This window comes from Acomys russatus, chromosome 19, assembly GCF_903995435.1.
Source record: "Acomys russatus chromosome 19, mAcoRus1.1, whole genome shotgun sequence".
Lineage (NCBI taxonomy): Eukaryota > Metazoa > Chordata > Mammalia > Rodentia > Muridae > Acomys > Acomys russatus.
Window position 1 is genome coordinate 12,581,989 of NC_067155.1, and position 27,544 is coordinate 12,609,532.

Consider the following 27,544-nt stretch of genomic DNA (forward strand, 5'->3'; position numbering starts at 1 on the left):
ATCAAACAAACTGTGCATCAAAACCATTTAGATTCTAGTTATGTCTAGTGGAAAAGATGAGCAGTACCTTCCCTCATCTCACATGGATAACTGGTGTCTTGGCAGCATCAGTCCTGTGTGAGTCAGTTATTCATAGAATATGCTTAAGTATATAAAATGTGTTTATCTCTATGAAAATATTGTAGCACGTTCACAGGGGCCTCAGAAGAAACAGAAGTTTGGTGCTCCTGAAATGAGTTCTCATACATTCTGAGGGTTGGCTATATGTTTGATCGACAAACTAAGTTCTTAATGCCTTTGAAAGTCTCTACTATATTGATGTATTTTCCCCCTTTGGAAACTGAATCTGTCTTTATGTCCTGACTGGTTGTTGTACATGTTTATCTCAGGATCACAGGTGTTACTTAACATGCTGACTATACCTGAGTGGTACCTAACAATTTCTATGATGTAACTTTTTCAAATTTTTGTTCTAATTGACAAAGTACCACCCCCAATCTGCTGTAGGATTAGAGGAGGAATCACTCATTCACAACATCCAGGGTGACTCGGAAACTGGTCATAAAACTGACTGGGTTGGAGGCCTCACACTGATACTCTCCAGCATCCTCCATCCTCACAGGATCTATGGTGAGCTGGCACTTTGTCGAGGACTGTGTCATCCTTTCTGTGAGCTTCAGATTCTGGTCATTGAAGAACCACTGGATCGAGATTCCAGTGTCGGGTGAGACACAAGTGAGGACGACAGAGCTCTGTACTCTGACTGTGGTGTTGGTGACCTGAATAAAGGGCTGTGTCACAGGCTCTGTGAAGAAACAGAGGAGGGGACCAAATGACAATCATCCTTCAGAGATCAACCAACTGCTCTATAGTAAACAGACACCTAAAAGAGCTTCCAGGGTGGAGACATTGGGACTGTGACAACCGACAAATTTCTTCTGTGCTGGAACTGCCTCCCACAGCCTATGTGACCCTGATTCTGACACAGAGACTGATGTGCCTCAGTTCCCTGTACTTGAACACATTGTACACAATCGTTGCTGTGTCCGTGAGTTATACTTAGATATGAGCAACAGCCTGACCTTGGGATGGGGGCGCCTGCTCAAATTAGCAAGGTCCGTTACCATTTACCTGCAGAAAAGAATTCCCTGGGCTGAACCTGAACAAGGAGCTTCCTGGAGAACTGTCTCCTCTGTTCCTCTCCTTGACAACATATCTTTCCTATAAGTCTCCTAAGCCCATCAGATCAGTTGGTTTATGACCTGTTACCTCTCCACTGAGACTCAAGAAAAAGAGATACCCAGGTGACCTACATAACTACAGCTGTTTGGGCAGTGCACAGCTGCACCCACACTCTATGGGACTTGGACAGTCAACAAAGCCTTGTTCCCTGTCAGCTCTAACAGGAAGTCCGATTCTAGCTCTTAAGTGGTGATCACTAGGCACAGCTAGAGTTGAGACTGGGACAGAGACCTTGACCCGTGACTTCCTGATAGTTACTTAATAATAATGAAACCACGGTTCTCACCTCTATTCCCTGCCTGACTCTTATAGAAGCTTTCTCAGGGCCATGTTTGTGGTGAGAGCCCCTAGAGTCTGAGGCTAACTGGAGCCCTTTGGCTGAGTTACCCAACACACATCCTCTTCTGCAGATGGAGTCAGGTGAGGTATTCTTATCTATTTCAATATTTCTACTCGTTGTGAGTCCTGTAATGAGTGCTCAAACACCAATGCAGAGACACAAAGTAGAGGGGAGGCAGGCATAGTCCACACTTGGGAGTCCTGTTTGTGCAAAGGGAAATCAACCCTACCAGCACCCAGATGTCACAGAGAATCACTTACTGTATATGTGGATTTGTGCATGTGTCTCCTGATCTTCATACTGCATATTTAAAGTTCGTAGGGTGTAGAATCCAGTGTCCTCCTGGGTGACATTTTGCAGTAGCAGTGAACCATTGGGGTACATTGTCTCTCTACCGCTATATGCAGGTCCCATTATTCTCTTATTTGTGGTTATTTCATCCCCTGAAATTAAATTTTTGTAGAGAATGCCTACCCATTTGTACCAGTAAAAGGCTCGAATTTTCTCTGGCATATTATGAACAACCAGGAGAGCGTTGCTCCCATCAACAATGTTGAGAGGCACCGGTTCGATAATGAGCTGGCCAGTGGTGGAAGGGTGAATACAGTCTAAAAGGAGGATAGAAGGGAAAAGACATAGATTTTTTATCAATATTGAGACTTTTATCGTTGGTGAAAAGATGGGCCCTGGGTCCTGAAAGCCTAGATCCATCACTCAGAGGAAGTGGTTGGGAGTGTCTGTCTAATCAGAGGAAGTAAACAAATAACATTTTGATGCAGCTGATCATGTCACTTCCTCTATGTTGAAATCTCTCTTCATGACGTGTCTAACTTTAGTGTCCTCACATGTCTGCTCACACTAGGGAAAAGTGGGAGGGGGCGTTTTCCTTGACCTCTTATTCCTCTACAGACCCCCAGTCTTCACCTTTTGACCTCTTCCACCTTCTGCTTTCCTTGTTCCAATGAACTCTGATGTCACTTCATTGAGGGATTTATTCTCTGTCTTCCAGTCCACTAAAGCTAGCGTCTTGTAGAAAAAACTACTTCAATGTTTCTGGATGGTCCAGAGCTTGGACAGGCTCAGATACATGTGGGTGGTCAGAGGGCATGATGGCACACACCTTTAATCACAGCACTCAGGAGGCAGAGGCAGGCAGGCCTTTGCAAGTTCAAGGCTATCATGGACAGCCAGGGCTACAAAGAGAATTCCCTGCCTCAAAACACACAAAAAAGTGGGTGGTGAATGAAAGTCCCTGTTTTTGCAAGTCCAGGTGTTAATGAAATTCTCATATCTGAAATACTGACACTGCTTAAACTTCCAGCTCACATTAACGATTTAATTTGTGGGGAGTGTGTGTGTGTGTGTGTGTGTGTGTGTGTGTGTGTGTGTGTTTGTGGGTATGAATATATGTGTTTTTTAAGGTTTGGAAGGATAGCAGGCTACCAAGAAGAGACTTGATACCCTATGAGCATATAAAGGGGAGGAGGTCCCCCTCAGTCACAGACATAAGGGAGGGGAGTAAGGGGAAAATGGAAGGGAGGGAGGAATGGGAGGATACAAGGGATGGGATAACCATTGAGATGTAATATGAATAAATTAATAAAATAAAATTTAAAAATTAAAAAAATATTTATGCAAACCTTTGTGATGTGTGGGTGCTTATCACAGCACCTAGGTGGTTTTCAGAGAACAACTTAAAAGAGTTTTCTATCATTCTCCCAAGCTATGAGATCCCCTCCTCCTCTCCTACCATCTGGCAATGTTGTCCGTGTTGGGGGGGGGTCAACAGAATCCACTACCATAATCTGTGCCCTTTGCAAAGAAGTACATAATGTGTCGTCTAGGCACGTATTGATTGCCCTGCACCCGCCCCCCAGGTCTGTGAAGAACAGCATTTGATCTACCCCTATCCCCAAGCTCTACTGTCTTCCTATTCCTGAGATGAGCCTCCTGCCAGGCAGGAGCCCTTACCAGAGTAATGCTGACAGTTGTCAAGGCTGGTGTCCTAGAGCCATCTCTGACCTTCTACACATATTTCTGTCTGTTGTCCCATTTGACAGATAGATAGATAAATGATAGGTAGATAGACAGAAGATAAATACATGATAGGTAGATAGATAGAATGGATAATTAAGTAGATGAGGGAGAGTGAGAGAGAGAGAGAGAGAGGCAGAGAGAGACAGAGAGAGAGAGAGAGAGAGAGAGAGAGAGAGAGAGAGAGAGAGAGAGAGAGAGAGAGAAATGTTTCAATCCTCAGGATCACATACAAGCAAGAAGGCTGATGGCCATCTCTGTGCCCTAGGAAAGCAACAGCTCACCAGAGGGCTGCCATCTCTGTGTTCTTCTAACATATCCTTTATAACACAGAACCATGTGAGGGCACCTAGTCTGCCCTGCGTTCTGAACGACCTGCAGAAAGGTGACATGGCTGGAAAGAGACAAGCCAAGTGATGCAATGGCAAAGGGAAAAAGCTGTTCTTACCAGTCAGAGTGCATTGTCATGAAGCCCAGGAGCTTCATGAGTCCAGGAGTTGTGCTTTTGGGTGTGAAGCAGGAGGTGATCTGAGTCCTGAAGAGAGGATACAGACTCTATCTGCCTTGGAATACTTTCATGGGGACCCTCCACCTTCTTGTGCTTGCTGGACCATGCCCCTCCTGGGATGCAGAGGTTCTCTGTCTACATTTCTCCATGGGAGGTGCCAGGAGAGAAGCGTGACTACACAGGAACCTCTGGTAGGGTAGTACTGTTTAGAATCCCAGGAGCAGCCAGTAGCTCTGAGAAGATTGAGCCTGAGACCTCAGGTCTGTAGGTGTAGGGGTGGAAGCCAGGCTACAATTAATCTCCTAGCTTCTGAAAATAATTTTCTAGGTGGTGATTGGGTGTCCTTCTATAGCCTCCTAGTGATTACAGGGGGAACTGCACCTCGGGTCATGGAGCTGTCTGGATCAGCACCTCTGTTACCAGCTGCCTGCAAGAGAGATTTCCAGAGCTGGCCCCTAAAACAATCACTTGCAAGGAGGACTTTTGCCTTTTTCTCACCACTTGGAGAACCTGACCCTCCTGTGCAGTCTCATGAGTTTGTCAAAACAGTAAGTTAATAGCATGGGCACCTGCCCACCTAATCTCCCTGCTGAGTCACAGGAGAAGATGACCAGAGGACCTACTGTTATTATGGCTTTCATGACAGTGTGCTGGCTGGTTCCACAGGTCAATAAAGGCTTGTCCTATGTCAGCTCTGATAGGAAGCAAGACCAAGCAGTCAGATAAAACTTCATTGTCATCTGAAATCAAGCCAGGCATAGAGATTTGCTCTTTGAGAGGACCCTGGCCTTCCTCAGCGAGGGCCTGCCTGTCTCCCAGTGACTTTTTCAAGTCCATGGGCACAATGAGTGACCCAAGTATGTGGGCTGAGTCTGACATTCTTGGCCTAGGTTTTCCCCAGGACAGGTAAGGGGTCTTGATCTAATGCTGTTGGTCCACCTCATGTGTGTCCTGCAGTACGTGTACAGTCCCCAGTGTGGAGAAGTGGTGCAGTGAGGGGGAGAGAGAACAAGAGATAGAGAGAGAGAGAGAGAGAGAGAGAGAGAGAGAGAGAGAGAGAAAGAGAGAGAGAGAGAGAGAGAGAGAGAGAGAGAGAGAGAGAGAGAGAGAGAGAGAGAGAACCGGGAGTGACGAGACCTCACAGTTCACTGTATAAAACTGGATACAGCATACCCATACCCTAGAAACCACTTACTTATATGAAGTTGTGCATGGGTTGTTGTAACTTTGAACCCTCTGTTTACAATTTCCAGTGTGTAGAATCCTGCATCATTCTCAGTCACTTTCTGGAAGAGCAGGGATCCGTTGGTGTACACTGTCATTCTTCTGCTGTGTGCAGGGCCCCTCATGATGGAATTCATGGATGAGGTATACAGTACAATTTTTAAAAGTGGGCTTCTATATGCAGATTTGTACCAGGAAAATGCATGCAGATCTTGTGGCAGATTATGAACCTGGAGAAGAACGCTTTCCCCTTTATCAACATTCTGTGGCACTTGATTGATCACGAGTGGGGCAGAGGTGATAGGGTTACAGCAAGTAGAAAGTGAGGCTGGAAGGGAAAGGAGAAAAACACATCACATGGAATCATTGGATTTGGTGGAACGATGGCGACCTCCATCTTGACATGATGAATTGACTCATCACTCAGCCTAGAGATAAAAATGTAGATGAATCTATCTCACATGGAGGAAATCAGCAACGTGAAATCCTTCATTCCCCCAGTGACCTGGAATGTGTCATCTCTTCTTCATGGATTTCTCTCCTCAGTGTCTCCATGGCTGCCAGACACTGCACACATTCATGCACACTGTAGGTTGAGATTATGACTCCTCTGAATTTTCCTCCACAGACTCATCTTCATTCTCTGACTTTTCTTTGGTTTCCTTTGTGCCCCCAGCCAACACGTGACTCCACTATCTAGGTGTTCTGGCTGCTCTGCCCTACAGCACATAGGTCGGTATGGGTGAGTGCAAGGATCAGTCTGGTTTGTGTGGCAGGCTCAAGTCTTGGAAAAAGCTCAGGAACTATTATGACTGGCATTATGAGGGCTTAACACAAGCAAGAGTAGGTCTGAAGCTAGGCAAAGAGACACCCCCTTTAATGCCAGCACTCAGGGGGGCAAAGCCAGGCAGATCTCTGTGAGTTTGAGGTCAGCCTGCTCTACAAAGTGAGGGAAGGAAAGCCAAGGCTACACAGAGAAATTGTCTAAAAATACCAAACTTTGAAAGAAAAAGAGTAGATTTGAAAGATGGAGCATCAATTAAAAATGTCACCACTGATTGATATGGGAGTTTCCAGTTTAGTGCAAGAAGTTCCACTCCTATCCTAAGGAATTCTGGGGCTACAAGATTCAAGGCTAAGCATGTAATGAGGAGCAAGCCAATAAACAGCACTCCTCCATGCTCTCTGAAACAATTCATGGGTTTTCTTTATGACCCTCACATTTGGAGAATATAAACACAGCAGTCTGACGAGGATAGCCAACACCATTGTCCCCTGTTGGCACCGAGAAGAATTAACTAATAGTCCAGCCCTGGAAAAATGCTCCCTAGAGTTACTAGAAATTGAACCTAGGGTGGATGAGTCATCCAGGGTTTCCTAGTCGATATACTCCTAGGATGGCATAGTTTTCTCCAACCAGCCCCTGCCTGATGCCCACAGGGTCTTTCTGAGCAAAATATGCATTGAGATTCCCACAAGCCTGGATACAGTCTGACATTCTAGGCTGAGTTCATTTCCTTCCAGATATTAATTGATGCCGGAGAGAGCCAGACAATGGAGTCTGATCTATGCCCATTTGTCTCCATCATGTGTGTCTTGCTCTAAGTCCTCACATCTTAACATGAGACAGTATTCCAAGACCAGAAGACACAGCACTGTGTTTCAGAGCCTCACCCAGCACTGACTGATCACAGACAATCACTTACCATCCACATGGAGTTGCACATGCCTCACTTGCTCTTTCAGATCTGTGCCCAGGGTGCGCAGGGTGTAGAATCCAGTGTCAATCTTGGTGACAGTGTGGATCAGCAGGGATCCATTGCTGTACAATGTCTCTCTACCGCTGTGTGCAGGTCCATCCACACTTGAATTATTTGCTATTATATACTGAGAAACCTCTTGGTTCTTGATCATTACCACCCCTTTGTACCAGAAAAGCATTTGAAGATTCCTTGGGAGATTGTGAACAAGTAGAAGAACACTTCCCCCTTCAGCAACACTGGGTGGCACCGATTCAATGCTGAAGTGAGTAGAGGTGGGAGAGCGTCCACAGGGCAAAAAGGAGGCTAGAAGGGAACAGATACATCCATCAGTATTGGGACCCTTTTATTCAGCAAAGATGGAGCCCTGTGACCTGAGCAGACGTGTCTATTGGTCTGCAGAGGTGTGTAGGTGAGGGTCCTGTCCTACTCGGTGGAGGTCAGCACAATACCTGCACTTGTCATTTAATCTGTATGGCGCTCTCTCCTCAGGTGTCAACATGCCCCTGGCCTACTGCATTTTGATCCCTGTTCACACTCAGTGTAAATTGGTGGTGGGGTGATGCCTCACTGATGTCCTTGGTCATAGACTTTGTCTCTGGGTTCTCTAAATCTTGTAGTAATAGTAGTAGTAGTAGTTGTTGTTGTTTTTGTTTTTCTTTAATGGCTACAGTACCCACATGACTTCATCTTCTAGCTTCCTCCACAGGCTTCTCTTCCAGTCTACATGGAATAGAGACTTGTGAGGATCATTCTCATTCTTAAATATTTTTGTGGGAAAAAATGGTGCCTAGAAAAAACTCAGATACTCCTGAGGAATGAATGAGAGAATGAACAAAAATTAATGAGAAACTGATGGTCCTAAGGTCCAGCTTGCGCAGGATCTTACTTATGAAAAGACTCAGCTTTGAGATAAGTCAATACATGACTTTGATTTAATTGTTTTACATTGATATCTATTACAAATGTATGTGAATACATGCAGGAGTGAACAACATGAATTTCTGCATAGACGTGCATATGGGTGGGTGCATGCCGCAGTATTTCTGTGTGTTGCAAGGGACAACCGTGAGGAGGCAGAGAGTTCTCTTCAACATGAAGGAGCTGAGCATTTACCTCAGGTCCTGGGACCTGGCAGATATGCCTTTCCTTTTTGAGACCCTTCACTGTCCTATCCAGGCCAATTTTTTTTAGTCTCCAGTCTAAACAGCAAGCAATAGGCTGACAAGCACCACTGTGAGCCACAATCCAACATCTCACCCCAGGGCTGACCCCTGCTTTGGCTGGCCTTGGCTCTCTCACAACCAAGAAGGGCACTCTGTGCTCCCTATGCATCCTTGGTGACACAGAAACTCCATTGGGCACCAAGTAATCATCATGTTCTCAAATTTCGGAAGGTGAAATATATCCATAGATAGAAGGTGGCAGAGATATCAGTGAGGGCTGGACATAGATCACCTGGGTGACACCAGGGATAGGACACTTATCTATTATCACTAGTGTTACCATTCATAGTCTGCTCCAGGACAAACATTCAGGATCAGTTTTTGTATCAGGAGATCGATGTTCTGTGTGTACAGCAGAAGGCCACCTAAGGCCTGGAGAAGAGTGAGCTCACTCTGTGGTGGAGGATTTCAGTGAGGACCATGAATTCCAGCCTCCTTTGTTGGCTGAGACATAGTTTAGATCTGTACACTTCCACCCTGACTTTTTAGGGATGCCTCTGTCCTTACATTGGCAATTTCACTGTCGTCACTCTGTCCCCAACTCAAGATGCTACAGGGGAGAAATGTTGAACAGAGTCCCCTAGTACTTTTCTGCACTGCAGGAAACAGCAAGTAGGCCAAACTGTCCTTATGGGAGAGACTTCCATGTGTGTATTTCTTTCATCTTCTCCAGTAAATGAGATTCTCAGTGTTTGACTGTGAGCTAATACTACTCCCTGTTGATCAATAGGATGACTGACACATGTTTTGGAGCTGTCAGGACTAGCAATGCCTCTTACTCTTTGGATACAGGAGACAATTTCCATGGCTGGACTTCAGAGGACGAGCACTTGACAGCAGGACTTATGTCACCTGTTCTTTCCATGGGTACCCTGAACTTCCTGTGACGTCTCATAAGCTGATATGGACAATTGGCTCATGGCCTGGTGACATGGTCACCTCTGCTGTTTATGCCAAGTCTCCCAAGGTGTCCAGGTTATTTTTCTCAGCAAAGGCTCTCAAATCAGGGCACTATTTCATTTCCCATGAAATATGGATGGCTGAAAACCATTGTCCCCTGTCGACTGCAACAGTAAAACTCCAGCCCTGGCAAAACACATTTCAGGATCACTCTCTCTCTGTCATCTATGAAAATTGGATCAGAAAAGTAGTCTAATCTATGTCACCTTTCTCCACCATGCATGTACAGCACTAAGTGCTCAAACTCCAACATGGAGACACAGTGCAGAGGAAGAGAGCTCACTTGCCAGGTGTGACAGTCCTATGTGTTTACATTCCACCCGGCACTTACTGATCACAGACAATCACTTACCACCCACCAGGAGTTGTACATGCACTGCTTCACCTTTCACATCTGCATTCAGAGTTCCTAGGGTATAGTATCCTGTGTCATTCCCAGTAACATTGTGGATTAGCAAGGATCCATTGCTGTACATGGTCTCTCTACCACTGTGTGCAGGTCCCACCACAATTGAATTCTTGGCTATTATGTATCGAAAAACCTCTTTGTGGATCAACACAGCTATCCCCCTGTACCAGGAAATTTCATGAATCTTCTCTGGGAGGTTGTGAACTTGTAGAAGAACATTTCCTCCTTTAGCAACATAGGGAGGCACTAATTCAATGCTGGGCTGAGCAGAGGTGAGAGGGCATCCAAATGTCAAATGGAAACCTGGAAGGCAAGATAGAGATTGATCTTAGAACTTTTGTATTTGTTTAAGGTGGGGCTCTGTGTCCTGAGATGTGTTCATTGCTCAGCCAAGCTGTGTGGGTGATCATCTACCTACCCTACTTTATGCAGGTCTCCAAATTACTTCCATAAACTCAGTGTCTTTGCACTTGGTGTTTCATGTACATGGAACTCTCCCTTGTGTATCAGTATAGCTCTCGCTTAGTGCTCTCATTTCCCTGCTTATACTCTATGTAGATTGATATTAGGTGATTCCTCCAAAACTTCCCTCCCTACCAGATCTGGAACTTCACTCTCCAACTCTTATTGTTGTTATTCTGTTCCTCTTGTGTTTTTATCAACACTACACTTCACCTTTTACCTTCATTTACTTTAAGCCAACTATGACTAGGTTATTATGAGAACTGATCTGTATACTTTTTATAAATGCTGCTCTTAAAAAGACAGGTATTCTACTGACCATTAAGTAGATGAAAAGGAACAAAACATGGTGTCTTGCAATACAAACAATTATCAGCATGACATTTTCCCAAGGCTCTGCTCAACCTTTATTTTGGGTGGCAGTCATTAGGTACTACCAAGACCATAGCCACTTTCTTGTGGGACTACCAGAGGCCCACATCCATCACAGACTTACAGATCTACCTGCAATCCCAGAGGCCTACTGCCTTCAGGTTCCATCAAGCCTGCTAACACCAGTGGAAGATGGATGGCTATAGGCCAGAATAAGATCACACTCAAGAAAATTCAGTGCAGTATGCCATCACCAGAACCCAGTTATCCTACTAAAACAAGCGAGGGATATTGTAAGACAACAAAAGATCAAGAAAACCTCCTTAAATCTAATCTTATGAAAATGATAGAGGCCTTTAAGCAGGAAATGAATAAATACCTCAAAGAAACTCAGGAAATTATAATCAAACAGGAGAAGGAAATGAATATATCTCTCTAAAAATTGAATATAAACATAAAAGCAAAAAAAAAAAAACCCCAAAAAACCCAAAAAAGCCAACAACAACAACAACAACAAAACCACACACACAAACTGAGGCAATCCTAGAAATGGAAACTTGGAAAGAGAACAAGAACTACAGATACAAGCATCACCAACAGAATAGAAGAGATGGGAGAGAGAACATTAGGCATAGAAAATATGATAGAAGAAATTGATACATCAGTAAAAGAAAATGCTAGGTCTATAAAGATTCTATTAGAAAACGTGCAGGCAATGTTGGACACCACGAAAAGACCAAACATAAGAATAATACAAATAGATGAATGAGATGGCCAGCAAAAAGGCCCAGTAAACGTCTTCAACAAAATCACAGATGAAAATTTTCATAACCTAAAGAAAAAAATACTTATGAAAATGAAAGAAGCTTAAATATCACCAAAGATATTGGACCAAAAATACAATCCTCACTGGGTTGGTTGCACATGCCTGCAATCTCAGCACTCAGAGAAGCAGAGGCAGGTGGATCACTGTGAATTCAAGGACAGCCTGCTCTACAAAGTGAGCACTGGACAGCCAAGGCTATACAGAGAAACCCTATCCTGAAAAAACAAAAACCAAAAAGCAAAAAAAAAAAAAAAAAAATCCCTCAACACATAATTATCAAAACACTAAATATACACAACAAAGAATGAAGATTAAAAGGCACACAGGATAAGGGCAAAAATAACATACATAGGCAGACTATTAGAATTACACCAGACTTCTCAACAGAGACTCCAAGAGCCAGAAGGGCAAGCTCAGTTATCACCTAGACGCTAACAGAACACAGATACTAGCCCAGACTCCTATATCTAGTAAGCCTTTCATTCACCGTAGATGGAGAACGAAGATATTCCATGGGAAAACCAAATTTAAAAAAATACCTACCACAAATACAGCCCTACAGAAAATACTAGAAGCAAAAACAAAACAAAAACCCCAAAAAAGAAAAATGTAGAACGAGACAACAACAACAAAAGAACCCCCAAACCAAAAAAACACCACCACCACCACCAACAACAACAAAAACAAAACGAATCTAAGGAGATTAGCTGTACTCAAGAAAACACAGGAAAAATATAATTTTATATCAGCAAAAACAAGATAAGGGAGGTACAAAAAACATTCACACTCACACCAGCAACATCAAAGTAACATGAATTAACAATCATTGGTCATTAATACTTCTCAAAATCACTGGGTTCAATTCCCCAAATAAAAAGACATGGGCTAAGAGAATGGCTGAGAAAACAAGCTTCATCCTTTTTCTGCATACAAGAAACACACCTCAGCAACAAAGATAAACATTACATCAGGATAAAGGGCTGAGAAAATTTCCAAGCAAATTTACTGAAGAAGTAAGATGGAATACCCATTCTTCTATATAACATAATAGACTTTCAATCAATATTAATCAAAAGAGATAGGAAAGGACACTTCATACTCATCAAAGGAAAAATCCACCAAGATAATGTCTCAATTCTGAGCATCTATGCCCCAAATGCAAGGGCACACACATTCTCCAAAGAAGCATCACTAAATCCTAAATCACACAATGCACCACACTCATTAATAGTAGGAGACTTCAACACTCTTTTTAGCAGCTCATGGAACCTTCATCAAAATTGAGAATATATATGATCACAAAACAAACTTCAACTGATACAAAAAAACTGAAATAATTCCTCTCATCTTATCAGACCACCATGGATAAAATCTGGACTTCAACAACAATAGAAACAACAAAAACCCTAAAAGACCATGGAAACTGTATAAGTGTATGCTCAACAATCATTAGTTCGGAAAAAAGAAAGAAATTAAAGAAGTTCTAGAATTCAATGAAAATGAGGGCATAGCACACCCAAATCTATGGCATACAGTAAATGGAGCCAGAACAGGAAAGCTCATAGCACTAAGCACCTTCGTAAAGACAGTGGAGAGATCCCACACTTGTGACTTAACAGCCCACCTGAGCTCCAAACAACAACAACAAAAAAACCACAACCAAGAGGAGTGGATGGCAGCAAATAATCAAACTCATGGCTGATTTAGTAATATAGAACCAAAGAGAACAATGCAAAGGATCAACAAGAAAAAGAGATGGTTCTTTAATAATTTCAACAAGATAGATAACCACTTAGCCCAACTAATTAAGAGGCAAAGAGACAGCATCTAAATGAACAAAATCAGAAATGAAGGGGATATACAACACACATGGAGGAAATCCAGAGAATCATTAGGTCTTATGCGACAAACCTGTAATTCACAAAATCTGGAAATCTGAACAAAATGGACAAATTTTTAGATAGATACCATTTACCAAAGTGAAATAAAGATTGAAATAGTCCTATAACACCAGAAGTAATAGAAGTAGTGTTTAAAATATCTCCCAACCAAAATAAAAGGGCAGGGCCAGATGTTTTTAGAGAAGAATTCTTCCAGATTTTCAAAAAATTAATTGTCAAAATATTGCACAAGATAGAAACAAATGGGACATTTTCAAGTTCATTCTATGAAGTTGGAGTCACCCTGATAGCTAAACCACACAAGGATTCAAATAAGACAGAAAATTCCAGACCAATATCTTCCATGACCATCGATGCAAAACTACTCAATAAAATATTCACAAAACAAATCCAAGAACACATGAAAGATATTATCTACCATGATCAATAAAGCTTCATCCCAGGGAGGCAGGGGGATTTAACATTTGAATATCTATCAATGCCATCCACTATATAAACAAACTAAAAGTAAAAATCACATAGTCATCTCATTAGATGTTGAAAAACCTTTGACAAAATCCAACACACCTTCATGATAAAACTCTTAAAGAGATCAGAGATACAAAGAGCACACGTAAACACAATAAAGAAAATATACATCAAGCTAATAACTAACACTAAATTAAATGGAGAGAAACTCAAAGCAATTCCACTATAAGCAGGAAGAAGAGAAATCTGTCCACACTCTCCATATCTAATCAACACAGCACTGAATGTTTTAGCTCGAGTTATAGACAACTAAAGGAGATCAAGGGGATAGAATTTGGAAAGAAAAAAGTCAAAGTATCACTATTCACAGATGATATGAAAGTATACATAAGTGACCCCCAAAATTTTACCACAGAACACCTACAGCTGATAAACACCTCCAGCAAAGTGGCTGGATGCAAACTTAACACAAGAAATCGATAGCCCTCCTGTATATAAATGACAAATATCTGAGAAAGAAACTGGGAAAATCCCTTCACAATAGAAATGAAAATTATTAAATATCTTTGTGTAACTCGAACCAAGCAAGTGACAAATCTGTATGACAATACCTTGAAGTCCTGGAAGAAAGAAATTGAAGAAGATATCAGAAAATGAAAAAATCTCTGATGCTCATGTACTGGTGGGATTAACATAGTAAAAATGGTCTTCTAACCAAGGGCAATCTATATATTCAATACAATTCTCATCAAAATACCAACACATTTCTTTGTATCCTCAAAAGAGAAATTCTCAACTTCATATTAAAAAAAAAAACCCCAGGATAGCTAAAACAATCCTGCACAATCTTTAGAAGATGTCACCATCCTTGATTTCAAGTGGTTTGAAAAAGGGGTAATAATAAAAACTGCATGTTACTGGCATGAAAACAGACACATCTATCAATTGAATTAAATCAAAGACCTAGAAGAAAACCCACACACCAATTGACACCTCCCTTTTGACAAAGAAGCCAAAGAACATACAATGGAAAAAAGGAAGAATCTTCAACAAATGGTACTGTTCTAACTGGATGTCAGAATGTGGAAGACTGCAAATGGAGCCAAATCTCTCACCGTGCACAAAACTCAAGTCCAAGTGGATCAAAGACCTCAACATAAAAACAGATGCACTCTGGGCCCATGGGAGCTCAGAGAGACTGAACCACCAACCATAGAGCATGCATGGGGTGGCGCTAGACCCCTTACACATATATGGCTGATGTGCAGTGTGGACAACATTTGATTTCCCTAACAATGAGTGTGGAGGCTGTCTCTGACTCTGTGGCTTGCCTTTGTATCCCATTCCACTAGCGGTGTTGCTATGTGAAACAAAATTTGGAGAGGATGTGTTTAATCTGGCTGAGGTTTGAAGTCCTTTAGTGGATTATTCCCCTTTGGGGTCCTCCCATTTTCTGATAAAAAGGAAAAGAGGGGATGAAGTGATGGATCTCAGGTTAAGAGCACTGGCTGATCTTCCAAAGGTCTGGAGTTCATCCTAGCAGCCACATGGTAGCTCACAACTATCTATAGTAAGATCAGGTGCCCTCCTCTGGTAGATATAACATTGTATACATAATAAATAAATAGGAAAGAAGGGATTGTAGGGAACATGAGGGTGTGACAGGGAGGTGAGGAGGAAGGCGGATGGTTTCCAGTTGTAAAGAGATTAAATAAACAAATAATTGAAAAAAATCACCTCTCAAAACAAATTTCAACACCTGTGGAAAACAAATGAATGAATGAATGAATGAGTGAATGAATGTAGTCTCAGACCATGCAACACTCTCCATGCTTCCTGCTGTTCCTCTCCTTTCTGTCTTTATTATTCAGTCGTAGAGTCCACACAATGAGCTACAAACTGCTGAGCATCCATGTGCCCTCTTCTGTATTGTAGCTTTGGTCTGTCAGGAACAGTGCAGGACCCTCAGCATTTGGTGTATGACACAGAAAACCAGCTGTGAACCAAGTCTGACCTGTGTTCTTAATGCTGTGGAAATATGGATTTTGATTTCAGCAAGCATGTTTCATAAATGCCAGAGAGGTATCCAAAAGAACCAGCTGAGTGATGAGTGGGGGAGAGGATTGTCCCATTATCACTACAAGCACCAGCCAGTGTTATTGCATAGAAAAATGCCCAGGAGCAGATGTATCAGGAGCCTCTCACACCCTTGGTGTGTGTGAGGAGGTGACCTGAGTCCCTGAAAGAGGGCTCTGGCCTCCAGCATCCCATGAAGGGCTTCAAGATGATGCTACCACTTTCTCAGCTGTGTGATGTGTCTGCCCATGTGGTCCCTGGGCCTTTCTGAAATGCCTTGGACCTCTGTCTAGGTCTTTCCCAAAGGAAATACATAAAGGAGAGAAATGAATATGATTTGCTTGGCAATATATGTGTCTGGTAGAATAAACCCCACCCAGCATACAGGGTGAATCACTTACTGTACACATAGAGGTATATGGGTGATGTTGATACAATTTTTTCTTGCCTATTATATGTTTGTAAAATGTAGAATCCTATGTCCTTCTGGGTGACGTTGCCGATCTGCAGAGATCCATCCCTGTAGATTGTCTCTCTGCCACTGTGTTCAGGCCCTGTGACACTTTGTTTAGCATTCACTGCATACAGTGCAATCTCATGGCTCTTTTCTACCATCCCTTTGAACCAGACAAAGGATTTAAGATACTTTGGCAGACTTTTAGCAAGTAGAAGGACATTTTCTCCCTCAAACACTTTGCGTGGTACTGATTCAATCTTGACATAGGTAGTGGTAGAAAAGTGCCAGCATATTACAAGGGAGGCTAGAAGGAAAGAGAGAGAAATGATTACTAGTAAGTGGGTGTGATCATCACTCAAGTGTGTGGGTAGGGGTGTACCTACCCATCTTAATGGAAGTCAGGAATATCACCACCATTCCCTCAGAGTCTGTCAGTGTGTATTTACCTCTCTTAGAAATTCTCTGCTCAAGTGTCTGCCTGGCTCACCCTTCACTGTCCCTATATTTGGTGTGAGGATGCTTCACTAACCTCTTTCCCTAGAAAGTTTTCACTTTCTGACTATTTTCTTTTCCATTTGTGGTACCAGGAAACCCCTAAAATCATCTTGCAGATACTCTAATTTCTGGTCCACTATGACCAGGGCTATGGGAGGACAGGGTTTAGTCTGCAATATTAGGACGGTTAACTTCCTGGAGAAGACCTGGACATGAATGGCAGGAGGAAGGAAGGAAGCAAGGAAGCAAGGAAAGAAGGAAGGAAGGAAGGGTGTTCCCATGGGTTAATCTACAAAGTTCCCAGGTTTAGAGCAAACAACAAATAGTTATACTCAAAGGGAATTTAAATATTCTTATATTACCTCTGTATTGTATGTGTGGGTTTGTGAAGGCTTGCTCATGTCTCAGTGTGTGCACATGAGAGTACATACCACAGCAACAGTATAAAGGGCAGAGAAAAGAATCTGTGAGTCTGTTCACTCATCTAATGTGTCGGAGCTGAAGACTGAATTCAGGTTTTCATGTCCTCCACACACTGAGCCATTTCGCTGGACACTCCTCTTGAAATCTATTTGAAGAGTTACTTGGTCATGGTTGGGAGCATCAGTCTACAGAACAGAGCAGCTGCTGTGATTTGGTTTGAGTAGAGACCAATGGGGCTCTTCTTTCCTCATCACCACCTGTTGCCAGAGAGCTTCAGGAGGCTGAATTGATTTCTCTTTGTCCTTTTTCCCTATTATTTCAATCAGAAACCCTGGATCTCATCTTGGGATCCTGTCCTCTTTAGAAGACTCAAGCCCCACTCTAAATTCCCCTCCACCGACACACAGTCAGGGATTGGTGACACTTACCCAGGAGCAGGAGCCCCTGCCACTCTTTGAATGAAAGCATGGGGGGACACCATCATCTGACTTCTCACTGTGATGTACTCTGGGGAGAAGAGTTTCAGCTCCAGCAAGACTCCCGGCATCTGCTGTCTGTCCTCCCTCTGAGCTGTTTGTCTTCTCAGGAAGGAGCACTTCACAGAATCCCACGGACTGCAAGTGGTGGGGTCTATGTCTAAGGAGCTGCTATGTCCCTTCCACTTTCAGTGCTGCCTCTGCATCCTTCTCATCTTTTCTCTTTACCTTTTCCCCCCAAGCAACACATTGAGCAACAAGGTTGATAAGCATCCCTGTGACCTCAGAGAACAACAGCTCATCCCAGGGCTGACATCTGCCATGTCTGTGTGTCTCTGTGACACAGAGACAAAGCAGAGTACCCAGTCTGCCTTGGGTCCCTATTGCTATGGGAATGTGGGGTTTCCCAGCAGGAAGGTGAAAGATGCCTCTGAGGGCTTGAAAGAGACCAGATGAGTGATAACCAGTGATGATTATCAGTCCTTTATCACTAATGTCCCCAGTAAATCTCCTGTGCCAGGAGAGAAACCCAGGAGCCTTAGTGTGAGGAGTTTCACATCCTCAGTGTTGGGGGAGAAGTTGTCAGTGTGTCCTGGAAAGGACTGTGGGCTCCTTCTTCCTATGGAGTGTTTCAAAGCAGCCTTCCATCATTTTGTGTTGGCTGAGCTGTGTGTTGAGAGAGCCTAGGTTATTTCTAAACTTTCTGGGTCTCCTTTGGCCTTGGTCTAAGGTGCTGCATAAATCCTGTATTTCCCTATGGAAGCTTCTGGGAAGGGGAACATTAAGATTCCCCAGACAGGGGTGTTCTCAAACAAAATGAATTGAATAGGGTCTTGAGAGGGTGTTCCATGTTTGAGGGCCTGGATGGATACCAGACTCCTAGGCAAAGTCATGGCTCAGGGAAACAATTTTCTGAGTGTTGAGCATGTGTCCTCATATTGTCTCCTGGAGATCAAACGAAAAACAGCAACCTCATGTCCATGCCAACAGCAGGGATGGTCCACAAGTCAAATGTGTCCTGCCATGGTCCTTTCATCACAGGTGGGAGGTATGGCCTGTCATCTGGCTACTGTGCACTCCAGAGCTCCTGTTTCCATCTAATGTAGGGTGCATCTAGACAAGATTCCAGATTTTTCCTGGGAATCCCCGGACTAAAGGTGAAATAAGACTTGATCCAGAGGAGGAGCCTTGTGCTCAGAAAATTTCAAAGAAAATTCCTATAACATTGGCTATGTATTGAGAGGATAAGGGTCTTAGAGAAAGTCTGTACCTTCACTGGCTGGCTGATCGCTAGTGTTTAAATCATTCATTCTGTTTGCCCACCAGCTGCTTACGGGGTCTGCTCTTGACTACATAGAACATTGATCCAAATGGCTGTGTCCTGTGCTCTTCCCTACAGACTGCTCTAGGTCCCTTTTTGTTGCTATGATTAAAAAACACCCTGAGGATTAGCATCTCAAGGGAGAGTAAACAACATGTTTCCTTTCTTGGTCAGGGTCATTTTGTAGCACTGAAAGCAATCAAGACAGAAAACAGGATTCTGCCTGGCTCATCATCCACTGGCTGGATCTCTGGCTCATGCTTAGCTAGCTAGCTTTCTTATATAACCAGGGACAATCTGCCTAGTGATAGTGCTGCCCACATTGGGCTTGTCCCTCATTCATCAATTAAGACAATCCCTCACAAACATGTCCACAGCCCAACCTCATAGGAACTTATTCAGTGGAATCTCTTTTCCTTAAAGACACCTCTTGGATGTGTAAACTAGGCTAACTATGAGATTGTTTCAGAATGTTAGTCATCCTTGTCCACTGGGAAATGTCAAAAGAAGGTCTCCATTCTCCAAGTAAATATCCTCTCTGTTTCCTGCAGTAACCACAAGCATTGGTGTACACAGTCCGTCATAGCTGGACTCTCAGAGGTAGGACACAGCTCATGGCATCTCTCCTGGGTTTCACTACTCCAACTTCCCTGATGCTGAGCTCATGGACAACCTGATGTCCACCACTGACATTGTGAGGAGTAACTGAAACAGCATCACCAAAGCCCTGCTTTCATCCTGACTCAGGACAAGCTTCCCAGGCACATATATCACCTCCCTCTTCCAGCTCCAATTGAATCAGAGAGGAATCCAATGCCCAGCCGAGACAAGTCAGGAGCTGTGAGCATTGTGGTAAAAGAGCATGAGCAAGTTTCAAGGCTCTAATTGGTCCTTCTGCATCTTGAAGAACAAAAATCAGGAAATCAAATAGAGGGGACTGGAAAGCATGAATGTGTGACTGAAAGAAAAACCTACTAGAGCTAAAGTACATGGATCCCCAAGGGTGGGTCTTCCTGCTTGGAAAAACACATGCACTTATATTGAAGACCAATCCAAGGTAAACCAGAAGAAATCAGAGATACAGGGAGAGAAGAAAGAAATGGAGCTGGAATCTAACGAGAGTCTTTGGAATTTTTTTTTGCCTGTGAGCGTGAGTTGGTAATTTACTTCTATATTCATAAGGCATCTCCCCAAAGCTCAGTGCAGGTATTTCAGAGATTTATGTACCAGGATCTTGACAGTGGTCCCATTGAGGACAGGGACAGTGTTAGAGACTAGGCAGATATACGTTCTTCTATTACTAGTAGAGGTGTTTGGGATAAAGAACCCTAGGGAGTATGACTGCACCTTACAATAGGTAAGCCAACAGTACTGTGCAGGCGAGTGAGTGGCTGCATGTCAGGAGAGGTTGAAGTTTGCCCCTAGATGGAAATGGACATATGAGGAGGATACAGGCAGGGTCTCTGGACCATCTGGAGCAACAGAATTAAGCCATATGTGATGTCAGAAATGGAAACTGGAAATACTGGTCTCTAGAAGGCTATATTATCTGTACTTCAACCTCAGGTAAGTATAGTTATTCTTGGCTGCATATGAATCTGTCCACCACAAGCATGCCTGGTATCCACAGAAGCTGGAAGTGGGCATTGGATCCCCTGAACCTCAAGTTAAAGAATGTGATGAACAGCCTGTGTGTCCTTGGAATTGAACTTGGGTCTTCTGTAAGAGCACAGAGTGCTCCTAATCATTGAACCATGTCACGAGCCCTCCCAGGTAGATGTTTTTAGAGGCAGATCTGACTGGTAAAGGGTACAGAGCAAGAATATGCTGGGACTATGGCAGGAAGGGACATGTGAGTTTGGCAGATCTGGGCTAGGAATTTAGGACACTAACTTTCTCCATATGAGACCATTGTTTCTGATACCCAGGATTAAGGACAATGCATGCAGTATTACCTCTCCAAAATATACAGTAGCATAAAAAGAGAGGCAGACAGCAAAGTTGTTTGAAGTAAGTGACTCGCTGTGCAGACAATCCCTGTGATAGGTACAGGATCTACTAAAGAACAACAAAATAAAGGGCTGCCACTTACTTTCCAGGGGTAGTGTCATCAGCAACACACGATTTTCTGTCTACTAAATGACTTTTGGATTCTTAGAATTCAGCAGAAATGCTCCATACTAAGGTGGCTTAGTTCTGTAGTCAAATCTAACTGTTCTCACTTCCTGGACCAGATGTCATGACAAGCTGCTGCTCACCAAGATTAACATCAGCTTCTCTCCACTCTAGACTCTTGAGAAGGCCTTCAGGTTGGAGTCACTGATTACCTGACTGCAGACAGGCAGCTTGTTCTTCTTCATATCTGCTGAGTGTGGTGGACTGATGAGCCTAATGTCATCATTGTTTTGGCTGTATCTCAGTTCCCCAATGATACCACACAGCTGTTGGTGTAAGGAAAGTTGATTTTTAGATGGCCTCCCAGTACCAACACAGGTGGCAATGGGGAGATCAGGGCACCAAGCCCTAGTCAGGTGGCTACAGAGGCACCTGAAAACACCAGGCAGCTCACTCTCTCAGATCAACACTACAGTAGGCAGAGATAAACAACAGAAGCCTAAGGCACCTACACAAGCTCTAGTGGCACCCATGGAGATTCTGTGGTGACTCCATGGCCAGAAGTCAAATACTGGAGTCTAGAAATGGATTCTTCATGGAGAAAGGAGGCCCTTCTTTCCACAGTTCTACAGCTCAGTGTAAACAGCCTTTCTGAGATATCCATAGGTGAAGTAGATGGTGCTCACAGCAATATTTCATGAGAAACAAGGACTTAAGCACCTTTGGCAGTACGGAGGGGTTTTGAGAATGAATGTCTCATTAGCTGAGAGTTAGGACACTGATAACCATATAGTCACGGGGGGGGGGTGTGTGGAGGAAGTAACTGGTGGCAAGATTACACCTGAGGGTTGTCATGTGCTCCTGAGTAAGTCATGGGAACAAGGATAGACATTGTCCTACTTCTTCTGTTCTCAGGAGGAGATTTTTTTATTAATTTATTCATATTACATCTAGATTGTTAGCCCTTTCCCTGTTTCCTCTCATTCTTCCTTCCCTCCCACTTCTCCCCTTCTCCCCTCCCCTATGTTTGCGATTGAGAGAGACCTCCTCCCCCTATATATGCTCTTAGAATATCAAGTATCTTCTTGGTAACTTGCTATCTTTCCTCTGAGTGTCTCCAGGCCCCCATCCAGGGGACGTGGTCAGAAAAGGGGCACCAGAGTTCGTGTGAGAGTCAGATCTCACTCTCCACTCATCGGTGGAGAATATTAGGAGGAGATTTTAAATCTCAAATTTTAGATTGCCAGGGCCAATCATGTGAAGACATGAATGCAACAGAGAAGTATAAGCAACAGAATCCAAAAGAAAGAGGAGAGAATCTCGGGGTCTGAAGATACAATAGAAGAAACTGATATATCTCTCAAAGAAAATAGTAAAATAGAAAATTTTGTGACACAAACCATCCAAGAAATCAAGGACACCATGGGAAGACATAACATTAGGATTATAGAAGGAGAGGAAAAGGAGGATGCCATGTTCCAAGAACCAGAAAATATTTTCAAGAAAATCATAGTGGAAAATTTCCACAATCTAAAGAAAGAGATACCCTTGAACAAATAGGAGGCCTACAGAATACCAAATAGTCTAGATTGGAAAAGAAATTCCTCCTGCCACATAATAATCAAAATACTAACTCTGCAGAGCAAGGAAAGATATTAAAGACATCATTGGAAAAGGCCAAGTAGCATATAAAGGCAGACCCATCAGGATTACATCTGACTTCTCAACAGAGACAATGAAAGCCAGAAGGGCCTGGGCTGAGATCATCCAGACACCAAAAGATCACAGATGCCAACCCAGACTACTATATACAGCAAAAGTTTCAATCACCATAGATGGAGAAAACAAGATATTCCATAACAAGACCAAAGTTAAACAATATTTAAACACAAATCCAGCTCTACAGAAGATAGTAGAAGGAAAATGTCATTACAATGAGGTCAACCACACCCAAGAAAATGCAGTGTATAGATAAAGTCACAACAGGAAAACCAAAACAGACACTGCCACACACAATCACCACCAACTCCACAATAAAGAGTTCTAATAACTGTTGGTCACAAATATCTCTCAGAATCAATGGCCTCAACTCCCAAGTAGAAAGACAAGGTTAGCAAAACGGATGTGAAGACAAAGATCCATCATTCTGCTGCATTCAAGAAAAACATCTCAGCAACAAAGATAGATGTTGCCTAAGAGAAATGGGATGTAAAAAGTTTACAAGCAAACAGCCCAAGGAAGCAAGTGGGGGTAGTCATTCTTGTGTGCAAGAATACAGCTCAGTGTGTGGGAGTAGGTACACTACATACTTCCTAGGTGGAGGACAGAAGACAATTTGTGTTCATTGGTTCTCAGATCATCAGACAATGAAGTAAATGCCTATCAGCTGAGCTATCTCACTCATAAGCACCAGCATGGTTCTTGTTTGAGATGTCACAGCTGAGAGCATCAATCTGCAGAATATTGTGCTCAGCTGATTAACTTTGAGTAAGAACACTCTCTCCCTCCAACTTACTTTTTCTCCCTGAGTTTCATTGACATTGGTGGGTCTCTATTCAAAACAGTGCTCCCCACCACCACCACTACCCATACTGCTAGCTGTCCCTCTCACTTCTGTCTTTACTCCTTAGTCCTAGAGACCACATGATAAGCTACAAACTGATGAGCTTCCATAAGCCCAGAGAGAACAGCAGTTCAACCTGGGACTGCTCTCTGCTGTGTCCTGGACTTGGTCTGTAAGCAACAATGAGGGAGCCTTAGCATTCCCTGTGTGACACAGAAAAAAAAAAGCTGTGTAGTGAGTCTGACCCGTGTTCTCAGTGCTTTGGAAACATGGAATTTGCTCTCAGCAAGCATGTGGCAAAATTTCCTATGATGTATCAAAAAGAACCAATGAGTGATGAGTAGGGAAGAGGACAGACCCATTCTCACTGCAATCCCCAGTCAGGAATCTGACACAGAACAAAGACCCAGAAGCAGATGTATCAGGAGCCTCTCACACCCTTGGTGTGCGGGAGGAGGTGATCTGAGTCCCTGAATGAGAGCTCTGGGCTCCATCATCCCATGCAGGGCTTCTAGACAACACTACCACTTTCTCCATTGTGTGTTGGGTCTGCCCATGTGTTCCCTGGGAATTCCTGAAATGCCTTGGGCCTCTGTCTAGGTAATTCCCTTAGGATAACCAAATGAAAAACATAAAGAGGGAAATGAACATGATCCCTTGGCAATGTGTGTGTGTCTAGTGGATTCAACCCCACCTAGCAGCCACTTACTGTACACGTGGAGGTATATGGATGTTGTTGATACCGTTTCTGCTTGCCTATTATAGGATTTAAGAATGTAGAATCCTATGTCCTTCTGGGTTACATTGCGGATCTGCAGAGATCCATTACTGTAGATTGTTTCTCTGCCGCTGTGTGCACGCCCCATCACAGTTCTTTTAGTATTCGCTGCATACACTGCAATAATGTGGCTCTTTTCTGTCATCCCTTTGAACCAGACAAAGGCTAGAAGATTGTCTGGCAGATTGTTAGCAAAGAGAAGGACGTTTTCTCCTTCAAAAACGTAGGGAGGCACTACTTTAATGGTGATGTTGGTAGTGGTAGACAGGTGCCAGCTGGTTAAAAGGAAGGCTAAAAGGAAAGAGAGAAACAATCAATATTGAGCCAGTGTGATCACCACTCAAATGTGTGGTTAGGGGTGTACCAACACCCCTTAATGGAAGTCATCAATGTCACCACTATTCCCTCAGAGTCTCTCACTGTGTACTTACCTCTCTTAGAAATTCTCTGTTCAACTGTGTTTCTGGCTCGCCCTTCAGTGTCCCTATATTTGGTGTGAGGATTCTTCACTGACCTCTTTCTCTTGAAGGTCTTCACTTTCTGACTTTTATCTTTTCCTTTGAGGTACCAAGCAACCCCTGACATCATCTTGCAGATACTCTGACTTCTGGTTCACTATGACCAGGGCTATGTGAGGACAGGGGCTAGTCTGCCATATTAGGATGATTAACTTCCTGGAAAAGACTTGGAGATGAATGGAGTAAGTAAGTAAGTAAGAAAGGAAGGAAGGAAGGAAGAGTGTGTCCATGGGTTAATCTACATAGTTCCCAGGTTTGTAGCCAACAACAAATAGTTATACTCAATGGTAATTTAAATATTCTTATATTTCTTATTTATTGTATGTGTGGGTTTGTGAAGGCTCATGCCTCAGTGTGTGCACATGAGAGTGCATACCACAGCAACAGTGTAAAGGGCAGAGAAAAGAATCTGTGAGTCCATTCACAAATCTAATATGTAGGCACTGAAGACTTAATTCAGGTTGTCATGGCCTCCACACACTGAGCCATTTCGCTGGACACTCCTGCTTGATTTCTATTTGGAGAGTCACCTGGTCATTCATGGGAACAACAGTCTTCAGAACAGAGCAGCCACTGTGATTTGGTTTGAGTAGAGAACATTGGGGCTCTTCTCTCCTCATCACTACCTGTCCACAGAGAGCCTCAGGAGGCTGAATCAATTCCCTCTCTGTACCTTTTCCCTATGACATCAAGGGGAAACCTGGAGTCTCATCCTGGGCTCCTGTCATCGTTAGAAGAGTCAAGCCTTATTCTGAGTTCCCATCAACCCACACACAGTCAGGAATTGGGGACACTTACCCATGAGCAGGAGCCCCTGCCAAGAGGTACAGTCTTTGAAGGAAAGCACAGAGGACACCGCCATCTGTCTATGTACCACAATGTCCTCTGAGGAGAAAAGTTTCAGCTCCAGCAAGATTCTCAGCTTCTGTTGTCCGTCTACCCTCTGAGCTGTTTGTCTTCTCAGACAGAAGCACTTCACAGACTCCCGTGGACTGTGAGTGGTGGGGTCTGTGTCCAAGGAGCTGCTCTGTCCCTTCCACTCTCAGTGCTGCCCCTGCATCCCTCTCCACTTTTCTCTTTGCCTTTCTCCCCCAAGCAACACATTGTACACAAAGGTGATAAGCATCCCCCTGACCTCAGGGAACAACAGCTCATCCCAGACCAAACATCTACTGTTTCCTGGCCTTGGGTCTGTCAGTATCAATGTGGGAGACTTTATAATGCCTGTGGGTCTCTGTGACACAAAGACAAAGCCAAGAACCCAGTCTTCCCTGTATCCGCATTTCTCTGGGAATGTGGGATTTCCCAGCAAGAAGGCGACATAAATGCCTCTGAGGACTTGGAAGAGATGAGCTCAGTGATGACGAAGAATGAAGAACAATTCTTTATCAATAATGTCACCAGGTAAATTCCTGATCCAGGAAAGAGCCCCGCCAGCATTTTTGTGAGGAGTTTCACTTCCTCAGTCTTGAAAAAGAGGTTGTCAGTGTGTCATGGAAAGGACTGTGAGATTCTTCCTCCTATGGAGGGTTTCAAGGCAGCCTTCCAGCACTGTGTTGGCTGAGCTGTGTGTTGGGAGACCCCAGGTTCTCTCTAATCTTTCAGAGTCTAAATTATCTAAATGATTCCCCTGAATAAATCCTGTATTGCTCTTGGAAGATGCCAGGAAGGTAGGACTTTAATGTTCCTCAGTCAGGGCTATTCTCAGAAAAAAGAAACTGAACAGGACCTTGGGAGGGAGCTCCACGTTAGGAGGGACAGGATAGATACTAGTCTCCTAGGCAAGCTCATGGCTCAGGGAAACAATTTTCTGAGTTTTGAGTGTGTGTCCTGATATTGCCCGCTGGAGAGCCCTGGCTGAACTTTAATCTCATGTCTAGACCAACAGCAGGGATGGCCCACAAGTCAAATGTGACCTGCCCTGGTCTTTTCATTCTGTCATCCTCCCTACTGTGCACTCCAGAGCTCCAGTTTCCATCTAGTGTAGGGTGGATATAGACAAGGTTCCAGATTTTTTCCTGGGAAGTCCTGGACTAAAGGTAGAGTAAGAGTTTATACAGAGGAGGACCTTTTTTGCTCAGAAAATTTCAAAGAAAAGGTCTAGGACATTGACTATGTATTCAAAGGAGCGGGTCTATACCTTCACTTGCTGGCACCTCTAGGGTCTAAATAGTTCCTTCTCTTTGCCCACAGGGTTCTTAGGGAGTCTGCTCTTGACTACATAGAACGTTGATTCAAATGTATGTGTCCTCTGCACTTCCACACATACTGTTCTAGGTCTCTTTTTGTTGCTGTGATTTTAAAAAAACACCCTAAGGAACAGCACGCCAGGTGAAAGTAAAGGATCCATTTTCCTTCTGGGTCTGGGTCAATTTGCACCACTGAAAGCAATCAAAACAGTAAATGGGATTCTGACTGGCTCATCCACTGGCTGGATCTCTGGGTCATGATTACCTAGCTGTCTTTCTTACATAAACAGGGACAATCGACTATGGATAGTGCTATTTCTAGTGGCCTTGTCCTTCCGGCATCAATTAAGGCAATCCCTCACAGACGTGTCCACAGCCCAACATCATAAGGAAGTTATCCA

The 27,544-nt window shown here is 43.5% G+C and overlaps 2 protein-coding genes across 2 annotated transcripts in view; one reads left to right on the plus strand and one right to left on the minus strand.

Moving 5' to 3' along the window:
• The window catches only part of LOC127203198 (carcinoembryonic antigen-related cell adhesion molecule 3-like), a 64,302-nt gene that overhangs the window by 21,011 nt on the left and 15,747 nt on the right, over positions 1-27,544 (plus strand).
• Positions 522-25,816, minus strand: LOC127203655 (carcinoembryonic antigen-related cell adhesion molecule 3-like). Its single transcript, XM_051162479.1, has 7 exons — positions 25,753-25,816; positions 24,368-24,727; positions 9,647-10,006; positions 7,055-7,414; positions 5,320-5,676; positions 1,843-2,190; positions 522-805 (listed from the first exon to the last, which is right to left on the minus strand). The coding sequence occupies exons 1-7, from the start codon at positions 25,814-25,816 to the stop codon at positions 522-524; spliced, it is 2,133 nt and encodes a 710-aa protein (XP_051018436.1).

Excerpts from the sequence above, each read along its gene's own strand:
- LOC127203655 (XM_051162479.1), bottom strand. The coding sequence starts at position 25,816 with ATGGCGGTGTCCTCTGTGCTTTCCTTCAAAGACTGTACCTCTTGGCAG. Across the intron at positions 10,007-24,367 it reads CATATACCTCCACGTGTACA|GTTTCCATTTGACATTTGGA; the intron begins GTAAGTGGCTGC and ends CTTGCCTTCCAG. Across the intron at positions 806-1,842 it reads TGCACAAATCCACATATACA|AGCCTGTGACACAGCCCTTT; the intron begins GTAAGTGATTCT and ends GTTTCTTCACAG.